Source organism: Salmo salar, chromosome ssa19 (genome assembly GCF_905237065.1).
Source record: "Salmo salar chromosome ssa19, Ssal_v3.1, whole genome shotgun sequence".
Taxonomy (NCBI): Eukaryota; Metazoa; Chordata; class Actinopteri; order Salmoniformes; family Salmonidae; genus Salmo; species Salmo salar.
The window spans coordinates 64,142,568-64,155,382 of NC_059460.1; the positions used below are offsets into that span (position 1 = coordinate 64,142,568).

Genomic DNA, 12,815 nt, shown 5'->3' on the forward strand with positions numbered 1-12,815 from the left:
GTTCAGTGTTCTTTCTGAAGGCACTGTAGGTGCACTGTAATCAAATGAAATAAATGAAATAATTGAAAGAAACAAGGTTTAAAATAAATAAATAAATAAATAATGTTTATTAGCAGGCACTAGTTTGGTTCAAGCCTGTCTTGAGCATTTGGGCGTAGGTTCTCATCGACGTCACAGTAAATGTCCTCATTGTTCATGCATCTGGAGAAAAAACTTTTGGCATGGAGAATCCAAGCCTGACACAGTAAGTCGGGATTGATGTCATTGCATGCCTCATCCATGGCCTGAAGGAGGTTGGCACACTCATGGGGACCTTCTACCTGTATTGTATTTTAGAGTATTGTATTGTACTTACGTATTGTAGTGGTCCTGTGTGGCTCAGTTAGTAGGAGCGTGGCACTAGCAACACCAGAGTTGTGGTTTCGATTCCCACTAGGGTCACATACAAAAATGTGTGGATTCACTGTTGTCACTGGATAAAAGCGCCTGTTACGTAAATGGCACATATTATTGTATTTGAGTACTGCGTTGCCCAACGCAATTTTAGTACATCAGTGTGGACCCCCCCCCATCAAAAAGATGCTGGTAACTTCATTTTGGATACATGTTTACTGTAATGGGGTTTGCCTTTGTGACATACATCTCTAATCTTGTCAATATCAGATTTTTTAAAAACTTAATGTGAAATAAGATCATAATAGTCGTCATCATAATAGTACATTACCCTGTTTAAACCATAACTTGTTTTTACTGTAACTTACTGGCAGCCGTTACCTGTAGGTTACTGTAAAAACGTTACAGTATGTTGCTGTAAATTCCAAAGAAACTTGGTTTAACAGTATATTACTGTAAAAATGTGCATTCTTAACTGGTCAAAGGGCCTCCAGACATAGCTCCACCTCATTGTTTGTTGGTGGAAGGGTCTCTAGCTGGTGGTCCACCTTGTTCTTCGCTGGTGGAAGAGCCTCCAGGCAGAGCTCCACCTCATTCATTGCTGGTGCAAGGGCCTCCAGCCGGAGCTCCACCTCGCTGTTGGTCGGAGGAAGGGTGACCAGCTGGACACATTTTTTATTTCCAGGGGGTATTGAGTTGATGATTCTGTGGTGGTTGCTTCACTGTCAGTCCAAAATTGCCAAACTGTGTGGTTACATGTAACAAAGCATCATTTTACTATTATCATTGGGCTACTGCCGCTTTCTTCAAATGTTACTTTTGGTAAGCTTTGGCCTTTTGGTGGTCTGCCCTGTCTGACGCAGTAGGATACATAACCTACGATTGGCAACAGTTGGATAGAAGCATGCAATGAAGCAACCAACACACAATCCTCAACTCAATAGCCCTTGCAAATAAAACATGTCCCTTCAGTTTTTTGGTCTCTGGATATGCTGCTAATATTCTCAAATCTGGATCATTTGAGATCCTGCCAACCCTATCTCTCTTGAAAATGTATTTGCTTCGATAGGCCTTGCATGAACCCATGTTATCCACAAATTATAATAATCCATTTAGGTTCACATGGGTATGATATCAGATTAGATAGACAGCATTGCATGATTTCCCCCGAACTTGATTGAATTACTTGGATTGATGGTCTTTTGTTGATGTGAAAAACCAGCCAAAGACTTGCTTCCGAATATTGGTTTTGCAGTGTCCCAATGTAAATACTACATTGTGGAGTTTACACTTTATACATGATAGGGTTATTTTTCAGTAGTTTTACCCTAAGAGGGTTTGCAAACAGGGCCCGGATTATTCGGGTGCCAAGAATGTACATTCCTGTAACAAACCAGCAGGGCATCAGGTACATTTTTATATACACTATATTTATGAATGTTAGTTTGGGGTCACTAAGAAATGTCCTTGTTTTTTAAAGAAAAGCACATTTTGGTCCATTAAAATAACAACAAATTGATCAGAAATACAGTGTAGACATTGTTAATGTAGTAAATGACTATTGTAGCTGGAAACGGCCGATTTTTTTTGTAAATGGAATATCTACATAGGCGCACAGAGGCCCATTATCAGCAACCATCACTCCTGTGTTCCAATGGCACGTTGTGTTAGCTAATCCAAGTGTATCATTTTAAAAAGCTAATTGATCATTAGAAAACCCTTTTCCAATTATGTTAGCACAGCTGAAAACTGTTGTTCTGATTAAGGAAGCAATAAAACTGGCCTTCTTTAGACTAGTTGAGTATCTAGAGCATCAGCATTTGTGGGTTCGATTACAGGCTTAAAATGGCCAGAAACAAAGAACTTTCTTCTGAAACTCATCAGTCTATTCTTGTTCTGAGAAATGAAGGCTATTCCATGTGAGAAATTGCCAAGAAACTGAAGATCTCGTACAACACTGTGTACTACTCCCTTCACAGAACAGCGCAAACTGGCTCTAACCAGAATAGAAGAGGAGTGGGAGGCCCCAGTGCACAACTGAGCAAGAGGACAAGTACATTAGAGTGTCTAGTTTGAGAAACAGATGCCTCACAAGTCCTAAACTGGCAGCTTCATTAAATAGTACACGCAAAACACCAGTCTCAACGTCAACAATGAAGAGGCAACTGCGGAATGCTGACTTTCTAGGCAGAGTTGCAAAGAAAAAGCCATATCTCAGACTGGCCAATAAAAAGAAAAGATTAAGATGTGCAAAAGAACACAGACAGTGGACAGAGGAAGATTGGAAAAAAGTGTTATGGACAGTGAAATCTAAGTTTGAGGTGTTCGGATCACAAAGAAGAACATTTGTGAGACATAGAAGAAATAAAAAAATGCTGGAGGAGTGCTTGACACCATCATGGTGGAGGCAATGTGATGGTCTGGGGGTGCATTGGGGGTGGTAAAGTGGGAGATTTGTACAGGGTAAAAGCGATCTTGGAAGGCTATCTCTCCATTTTGCAACGCCATGCCATACCCTGTATGCCAATTTCCTCCTATAACAGGACAATGACCCAAAGCACAGCTCCAAACTATGCAAGAACTATTTAGGCAAGAAGCAGTCAGCTGGTATTCTGTCTATAATGGAGTGACAAGCACAGTCACCGGATCTCAACCCTATTGAGCTGTTGTGGGAGCAGCTTGACCGTATGGTACGTAAGAAGTGCCCATCAAGCCAATCCAATTCGTGGGAGGTGCTTTAGGAAGCATGGGGTGAAATCTCTTCAGATTACCTCAACAAATTGACAACTAGAATGCCAAAGGTCTGCAAGGCTGTAATTTCTGCAAATGGAGGATTCTTTGACCAAAGCAAAGTTTGAAGGACACAATTATTATTTTGAGTTATAACATTCTTTCCCCATCTCTCTCTCTCTCCTTTTCACTCTCTTTTTCTCTCACCCTCTCTCTCCCTATCTCCCCTCCAGCACAGTGAATAAGCCTCGCTCCCCCCGCACGGCGGACCCTCCCCCTCCGGCCTTCTCCTCCTCCTCTGTGTTAGGAGGGGGTCTCAGCGAACTGGACCACCTTCTGCAGGAGCTCAACGCTACCCAGTTCAACATCACAGGTCAGTATAGGCTTGCCCTCACAAGCCTCCACTGGACAGTGTTTGCTAAAGGTCATCTTCATACTATTGTGTGTGTGTGTGTGTGTGTGTGTGTGTGTGTGTGTGCGTGCGTGCGTGCGTGCGTGCGTGCGTGTGTGTGCGAGCAACATTTTCTCAACATGTGGTATTCATGCTTTGTGTGCTCATCTTTGTCTTTGGTTGGTAGATGAGATTCTGGCCCAGTTTCCCACCACTAAAAAGGATGAGAGGGACAAGATAAAAGAGTTCCAGGGGTCCAAGGACAAGGTCACAACACCCTACCCCAGGTACTCATATACACCCTCCAGATACCCTAAAGCAGTGATCATCAACTAGATTCAGCCGCAGGCCAATTTTTTTCCTGAACGGATGGTCGGGGGGCCGGAATATAATTTGTAGACTGCAAATTGACCGCAAGATTCTCAAACAGATATAATGTTTGACTAAAACGATCATTTCGGACCTTGCTACCATTTGTATATGATCATGTCTCTCTATTATGCATTCAATACTTGAGAACAGATTTTCATAATTAAAATTACTGGTAGTTGAATTTCGGGTGTTTTTAGAGTATTTTATGATATTAAAAAAATATACAGTACCAGTCAAAAGTTTGGACACACCTACTCATTCTAGGGCATTTTTTTGTTTTTATGATTTTCTACAATGTAGAATAATAGTGAAGACATCAAAACTATGAAATAACACATATGGAATCATGTAGTAACCAAAAAAGTGTTAAACAAATCAAAATATATTTTATATTTGAGATTCTTCAAAGTAGCCACCCTTTGTTTTGATGACAGCTTTGCACACTCTTGGCATTCTCTCAACCAGCTTCATGAGGTAGTCACCTGGAATGCATTTCAATTAACACGTGTGCCTTGTTAAAAGTAAATCTGTGGAATTTCTTTCCTTATTAATGCATTTGAGCCAATCAGTTGTGTTGTGACAAGGTAGGGGTGGTATACAGAAGATAGCCCTATTTTGTAAAAGACCAAGTCCATATTATGGAAAGAACAGCTCAAATAAGAAAATAGAAATGACAGTCCATTATTACTTTAAGACATGAAGGTCGGTTTCTTCAAGTGCAGTCCCAAAAGCCATCAAGTGCTTTGATGAAACTAGCTCTCAACATCAACTGTTCAGAGGAGACTGCGTGAATCAGGCCTTCGTGGTCGAATTGCTGCAAAGAAACCACTACTAAAGGACACAAATAAGAAGAAGAGACTTGCTTGGGCCAAGAAACACGAGCAATGTACATTAGACCGGTGGAAATCTGTCCTTTGGTCTGATAAATCCAAATTTGAGGTTTTTGGTCTTTATGAGATGCACAGTAGGTGAACGGATGATCTCCACATGTGTGGTTCCCACTGTGAAGCATGGAGGGGCAGGTATGATGGTGTGGGGGTGCTTAGCTGGTGACAATGTCTGTGATTTATTTAGAATTCAAGGCACACTTAACCAGCATGGCTACCACAGTATTCTGCATCGATACACCATCCCATCTGGTTTGTGCTTAGTGGGAATATAATTTGTTTTTCAATGGGACAACTTACCCCCAGGCTGTGTAGGGGCTATTTGACCAAGAAAGAGAGTGATGGAGTGCTACATCAGATGAAATGGCCTCCACAATCACCCGACCTCAACCCAATTGAGATGGTTTGGAATGAGTTGGACCTCAAAGTGAAGGAAAAGCAGCCAACAAGTGCTCAGCATATGTGGGAACTCCTTCAAGACTGTTGGAAAAGCATTCTTCATGATGCTGGTTGAGAGAATGCTGTCATCAAGGCAAAGGGTGGCTACTTTGAACAATCTAAAATCTAAAATATATTATTCCATATGTGTTATTTCATAGTTTTGATGTCTTCACTATTATCCTACAATGTAGAAAATAGTAAAAATAAAGAAAAACCCTTGAATAAGTAGGTTTGTCCAAACTTTTGACTGGTACTGTATACAGTGCCTTGCAGAAGTATTCATCCCCCTTGGTGTTTTTTATATTTTGTTGCATTACAACCTGTAATTTAAATTGATTTTTATTTGGATTTCATGTAATCGACATACACAAAATAGGTGAAATGAAAATAGTCCAAGTGAAACGAAAAAAATAACATTTTTCAAAAAATTGTGTGCAAGGAGAGCATTAATCAGAGAGGCAACAAAGAGACCAAAGATAACCCTGAAGGAGCTTGAAAGCTCCACAGCAGAGATTGGAGTATCTGTCCATAGGACCCCTTTAAGCCATATACTCCACAGAGCTGGGCTTTACGGAAGAGTGGCCAGGAAAAAGCCATTGCATAAAAAAAGAAAGAATCAAACACGTTTGGTGTTCGTCCAAAAGACATGTGGAAGCCTCCACAAACATATGGAAGAAGGTACTCTGGTCAGATGAGACAAAAATTTTGCTTTTTGGCCATTAAGAAAAACGCTATGTCTGGCGCAAATCCAACACCTCTCATCACCCCGAGAACGCCATCCCCACAGTGAAGCATGGTTTGTGGCAGCATCATGCTGTGGGGATGTTTTTCATCGACAGGGACTGGGAAACTGGTCAGAATTGAAGGAATGATGGATGGCGCTAAATATGTACATTCTTGAGGGAAACCTGTTTCAGTCTTCCAGAGATTAGAGACTGGGACGGAGGTTCACCTTCCAGCAGGACAATGACCCTAAGCATACTGCTAAAGCAACACTTGAGTGGTTTAAGAGGAAACATTTAAATGTCTTGGAATGACCTAGTCAAAGCCCAGACCTCAATCCAATTGAGAATCTGTGGTATGACTTAAAGATTGCTGTACACCAGCGGAACCCATCCAACTGGAGCAGTTTTGCCTTGAAGAATGGGCAAAATCCCAGTGGCTAGATGTGCCAAGCTTATTGAGACATACCCCAAGAGACTTGCAGCTGTAATTGCTGCAAAAGGTGGCTCTACAAAGTATTGACTTTGGAGGGGTGAATAGTTATGCACACTCAAGTTTTCTGTTTATTTGTCTTATTTTTTGTTTGTTTCACAATAAAATATATTTTGCATCTTCAATGTGTTGTGTTGTGTAAATCCAATGATACAACCCCCCCCAAAAATGAATTACAGTTTGTAAGGCAACAAAATAGGAAAAATGCCAAGGAGGGTGAATACTTTCGCACGCCACTGTATATATATAAAAGTGTTCATAAAACTTGGGGGACCAAATAAAATCTCCCGCGGGCCGCCAGTTGGTGAACCCTGCCCTAAAGGCATAAACACTGTGTTGTGTCCCAAATGACACTCTATTCCCTTTATAGTACATTGCTTTTGACCAGGGACCCTAGGGCTCTTGTAAAAAGTAGTGCACTATATAGGGAATAGGGTGCCATTTGGAATGCATTCTATTTTGTCCAGAATACTGTCTTTTTAGTGCTCCTACTATAGTTGAAGTGTGTTTACTGCTATGTGTTCAGTTAAACGACCAATCAGCAGTTGAACCAATAACAAAGTTTTGGTAAAAAGCTGAAGGATGGGCCTGGAGAAATGTAATCACTCTTAAATTCTTAGACTGAGCTATAGATGCAATCACTGACCATCCAAGATATAAAAATGATAGTTTTAAGCATGTTTTGAAACTCTATAGTATTTGTTTACATTTACAGTGTTTTCAAACATTGGAGTAACACAAGCTTATATTGTGGGTACTAATGGGGTACAACAGTTGAAATAAGCTCATGAGGCATTAATAAATTAGATTCTCTTCAAGAATCAATGGGTATATATGATTAATGTATAAGTGCAAATATGGATGTAGCAACTGCCGATTGCCCCTTTAACTCCTCCCAAAGTTGTGCTCATTAGGGAATGCTTTTACAAATGTTTTGCAATGGAAAATGAATGTTTATTATTTTCTTAAGTCAAGGTAGTCTCTCCCTGTTTCAGTCCATTTTTTTCCATTTGACTAATGAACACGATCCTGTACTCTAGATGTGCTCATCCTTTATCATTTTTTATGTCTGAAATGTTGTCTCTCCAACTGGAAATGCTTAACCTGTGTTTTAAATGATAAAATAAATGTATTAATTCATTCAGTTCGGTGAAGCCGTCAGCCACCTCAGCTACACTTGAGCTGGACAAACTCATGGCCTCTCTGTCTGACTTCAGAGTCCAGAGCACAGTAAGAGTCCCACTACCAACCTGTACACTTCACATTAAACACTACAGCCTGTACGCTACTGCACAGTTTAGTTCACTACGGGCAACATTTTTGTGACGCAAAAGAGCACAGATTTGTGCAAAAATACTTTAAACCTCATTATAATCTGGCAGTGTAATTGAACTTTGAACTTTCTTTCAACAAAGTGTGTGATAAGGTGACATCTCTTCATGCATTGGGGGGAAAGGGGGGTACCTAGTCAGTTGTACAACTGAATGCCTTCAACTGAAATATGTCTTCCGCATTTAACCCAACCCCTCTGAATCAGAGAGGTGCGGGGGCTGCCTTAATCGACATCCACATCTTCGGCGCCCGGGGGACAGTGGGTTAACTGCCTTGCTCAGGGGCAGAACGACAGATTTTTACCTTGTTAGCTCGGGGATTCGATCCAGCAACCTTTCGGTTACTGTCCCAACGCTCTAACCACTAGGCTACCGCTCAGTTTGCTGAACACACATTGTTGTAGAAAAGTAAAAAATGAAATCCCGCTGCCAGATTATAATGATGTTTACTGTATTTTTTTTCATAGATCTATGCTCTTTTGCACCACGAAAATATTGCAGATCATCTTATAATACTGTATATACAGTACAATGTTCTTGATGCATTGCATTTATATATAGTCCTCTTTCTCTCTCTGCTTGTCTATCGTTATCCACTCATGCTCTACGCATTAAGAACGCTACAGAGTTCAAAACTGTGGAGCCGCAGAGCCATGCGGTCTATTGTGACGTACGTCGCCCGCGACTTGATAACAGCCAGTTAAATGAGGTTCGTAAATGGGCCGCGCGGACTGTCGCGTCTCTGCGGCTGTGCACTCTGAATTGAGCTTTACTCTCTGTTTACAATTATATGCTTGTCTGTCTCTGTCCTTCCCTGTCTGCTTGCCAGTGTCAACGGTTGTGTTCCAGGTCGTCTTTATTGCAGTCGATGAGTCGGAATGACTCAGAAGATTGCCATATCATATTGATTTAGTTCCCTGAGATGTTACTCACAAAGCTTCCCAGAGTAGAAGTGCTGATCTAGGATCAGATCCCCCTCTTATTCATTTTTATTTAAAAGGCAAAACCGATCAGAGATCAGCACTCATACTCTGAGATGCTATGTGAATATGGGTTCAGATCTCACAATGCCTGATGACTTCACCAGGTATTGTGAGATCTAATAATCAGTGCAGTGCGACTGCAACATAGACGACTCGGAACGCCCGTTCAGTTCAACTAATTCAAAAGCATGACAAGAATCACCGTGCACTCTCTGGTCCTAATGCATCCTAATCACATTGACATTTGTGTCACAGGTGTTCATTGGTATGTTATGTAACTCTCCTTCTCTCTTATTAGCCAGCTCCAGCTGTCACACCAGTGATCACAGTACCACAGCATCCGGTCCCGCCCCCACAAGCCTCTTCCGGCGGCTCATTGGACAGCATGCTGGGGCTCCTCCAATCGGATTTAACCAGGCAGGGAGTCCCCACATCCTCCAAGGGTAGCTGCTCGGCCTGTCAGAAACCGGTTGTAGGACAGGTGATCGCTCAACACTGTCCCATTGTGGAGATTCTTCCTGTACCTTGTAGAACATAACCATTTTTACTAAGAAAGTTCTTAACTTTGTTCTGTTTCACATGAAATGCACCACATTTGTGCTTAATCTATGGGCAAGCCAGTACCCTTTTCACACTTGTGCCAACCCAAACCCCACTGTGCTGGCTCGAATGTTTTCTTTTAATACTGTGCAACATGGTTCCAGTAACTATGGTGGATGCGTAACCAGGCCAGCTCAGTACAGTTTGGCTTGGCTCGATTCGGTTCAGTAGTGCGAAAAGCCATTAAATGACTGACCTTTCACCTTTGACCCTCCAGGTGGTGACTGCTCTGGGGCGGGTATGGCACCCGGAACACTTTGTGTGCTCGGAGTGTGAGACAGAACTGGGCAGCCGGAACTTCTTCGAAAAGGACGGTCAGCCGTACTGCGAATCGGACTACTTTACCCTCTACTCTCCCCACTGCGCACACTGCAACAAGCCCATACTCAATGTAAAAGCTCCACCTGACACTGTGTGTGTGTTTGTTTGTGTGTGTGCAGGAGTGTGTGTGTGCGTGCATGTGTGTGTATACTGTCTACTTCACCACAAATGTCTATGTACTTACATAAAACGGTGTCACAATTAATACATTGTGTTTACCTACTGTATATATCTAATTTCCTCCATTACACTCCTTCTCATTTTCATTAACATGTCCAGTGATATTAGCCTTAGTTATATAGCCCTTACAACGTGTGTATGCCACCTGAAGCCATAAAAAATGTTTTCTGTGTTGCCTGTGTAGAAAATGGTCACCGCCCTGGACAAGAATTGGCACCCGGAGTGTTTCTGTTGCGTCAAGTGCAGCCGGGCATTCGGAGAGGAAGGTAATAAACCCACGCTTCCTGCCAAGGGCCACACTGGGATGTAGACAATAATGAACTATCGGTTGTTTTGTTCCATGGTCCTCAGCAATACAACACCAGAAAATACAATTACTTTGATGTTCCAAGAATAGAGTGCCTTTTGCAGCCCTTTGATATTTGAAAAAGAAATTGTGCACCAATATTGAATTTTAAAAGCCTGTTGTATTAAATGAAGTGTCTTTTAATAATATAAATATATTTTCCTGTTTTTCTGACTTCAAGGAAGATTTTAACCCACTTAGCCCCTATATTTCCCCAAGTATTCACCATCTTCTTTTGTTCTCATCTTTTTTTTGCCCTAGTTCTTTTGTTGCTTTGACAAAGTAATTTTTTAAGATTATTATTTATTTTATATGATAAGTGATTCATTTACATTTGTCCCTCATTTTAAGGTCAATCCTGTTTCGTGAACTGAACTCTCATTTTAATATAGGGAAACCATTCCTTTTAAAATAAATATTCAAAAGAAACTTTGAACAGGTAAGAGTCAAATCATAGTGTTAAAGCAGGTGAGCTGGTTCTACTCTTTTTGGCCATTTGCGTTGAGCATAACACGTCAAACCTATTACCCATTGATAGATGGGATAGAAATGTTTGAACAACTTTTGTATTTTTGTTAAGCTTGCTTTCTATCACTATAATGGGAACGAGAAAGCATGTGCATGCTCCCATACGGAAAACTATCGCTCAAGTCCAACAAAATGGAATATAACATTACGGATAAAGTTCGGAATGACACAATTTCATGTGTACAACATCTAAAGACCTGCATCACTATACAGAGAGCGTTGCCGTTTCTAAAATTATGTATTTGGGTGTTTGGGTATTTGGTTAGTGTTTTTTTATGAAGTTTACCATTTTTATAACAATATGTTAAAATTACGTGAAGGCCCTCTTTTCATGGAATGACCCTACTACTGAGGCTTACACACACGTATTACTTCATTACTTCCAATTTGGCATGTATTTTGGCATATATTTCAATGAGTGAATGTAAATGTACTACCATGTATTTGGAATACATTTTCTATATGTTTCTTGATTTGTTTTACGTAATACTTAACCGCCTGTGTCTCCTCCCCTCTCTGTAGGTTTCCATGACCGCGAGGGTCAGCAGTACTGCCAGCAGTGCTTCTTGTCCCTCTTCGCCTCCCGTTGCCAAGGATGCACCCAGCCAATCCTGGAGAACTACATCTCTGCCCTCAACTCCCTGTGGCACCCGCAGTGCTTTGTGTGCAGGGTAAGTGTGTGTGTGTGTCGGGGGTGGGGTCTGTGTCTTTATGTCAATAAGGACAAAGATTGGCCTAACAAGGACACTTGTTACGAATGTGAATTGAACACCACACAAACCACGCACCACACTTTTTTTTTATCACATGTTCATCTCCAACTCAACTCCATTTGCCTTTTGTCGTGTCTGCAGGAGTGCTACTGCCCCTTCGTCAACGGCAGCTTCTTCGAGCACGAGGGCCAGCCGCTGTGCGAGGCCCACTACCACCAGTCGCGCGGCAGCATGTGCCAGGCATGCCAACAGCCCATCCTGGGCCGCTGCGTCACCGCCATGGGTGCCAAATTTCACCCGCACCACCTGGTGTGCCACTTCTGCCTCAAGCCCCTCAGCAAGGGCTGTTTCAAAGAGCAGGAGAACAAGCCCTACTGCCACCCCTGCTTCATCAAACTCTTTGGCTGAGCACCGAGAAGGACGCTGCCCATCCTATGTTTTCTTCTTCCATAACTCCCATACCAGGTGTATGTCGTGTTCATTAGGGCACATAACAATTTAAAATGTTTTGCAACAGAAAACGTAAATGAGCATTTCTTATTGGACAAGTGCAAGTCCGTCCCTGTTTCAATGCGTTTGGTGCCTAATGAATACGACCCAGCTCTTTTCTAGTTGCGAAGTTGAACAAATATCTGTCAGCCATTTTGTTTTGTCGCAGAGAATGAGAGAGAGATCAGAGCTGGACTCTTTCTGGGTTATAAGACAACATTGGCGACTAGAAAGAGAAAGGGAGAGAGAGAAAAGGCTAAGACAATCCAATTCTCTATTAGACTTGTACTATGCAGGCAAAACTGGTTGAAATTATGTCATAATGAACATTTCAACTAGTTTTGTCCGCAAGGTACACAGAAATCTAAGCGTGACAGAGGCCAACAAAAATATTTGAGTGAGAAGGGAGCATAGATCTCCAAGACACATAGATGACCAATGCAGAAGCCATAGCTAAACGTTTGAGGAAGTTTTCCAAAGAGAAAATAATTGAAAGTTGTTATCACATGGTGTATGTAAATCCATGACCTATCAAATGGAATATTGACCACTGAATTATTTGAAATTTACATTTTTGATGGTATCGAATGGAACCTTTTTATGAACATTTTGATTAAGGATTTTTAATAAAAACCCATTTAATATATTTGCTTTACATTGCAAAGTATAATTATCACTGCTATTGCATTTCTATATTGATATATTGTCTATTTTAAATTTGAGGCTACCATGTATCGGGGTTGTAGAGCCAAAGATTTTACAATGTTTTTTCACCATTGTGCTATGCAATTATGTATAAAGAATACCAAAGAGTAAAATAAACACAATTTTGTTCTGCCCTGACTTTGGTGTTGAGGGAATTTATTCTGTTTCAAGAAATAAACATCCATTCTAA

The 12,815-nt window shown here is 41.3% G+C and overlaps 1 protein-coding gene across 3 annotated transcripts in view; it reads left to right on the forward strand.

The window, feature by feature from the left end:
* Positions 1-12,763, forward strand: part of tgfi1 (Transforming growth factor beta-1-induced transcript 1 protein) — a 29,189-nt gene extending 16,426 nt beyond the window's left edge. For 2 of the 3 annotated variants that reach the window (XM_014158489.2, NM_001139971.1), the window contains 9 exons: positions 3,357-3,496; positions 3,702-3,801; positions 7,575-7,659; positions 8,377-8,469; positions 9,042-9,224; positions 9,561-9,734; positions 10,029-10,110; positions 11,241-11,389; positions 11,573-12,763. In XM_014158489.2, coding sequence (XP_014013964.1) covers positions 3,357-3,496; positions 3,702-3,801; positions 7,575-7,659; positions 8,377-8,469; positions 9,042-9,224; positions 9,561-9,734; positions 10,029-10,110; positions 11,241-11,389; positions 11,573-11,839 — 1,273 coding nt within the window. In that variant the 3' untranslated portion in view covers positions 11,840-12,763. The remainder of the gene's footprint in view (positions 1-3,356; positions 3,497-3,701; positions 3,802-7,574; positions 7,660-8,376; positions 8,470-9,041; positions 9,225-9,560; positions 9,735-10,028; positions 10,111-11,240; positions 11,390-11,572) is intronic. The other variant, XM_014158490.2, reaches the window with a different exon arrangement.
* Positions 12,764-12,815: the final 52 nt, after the last annotated feature.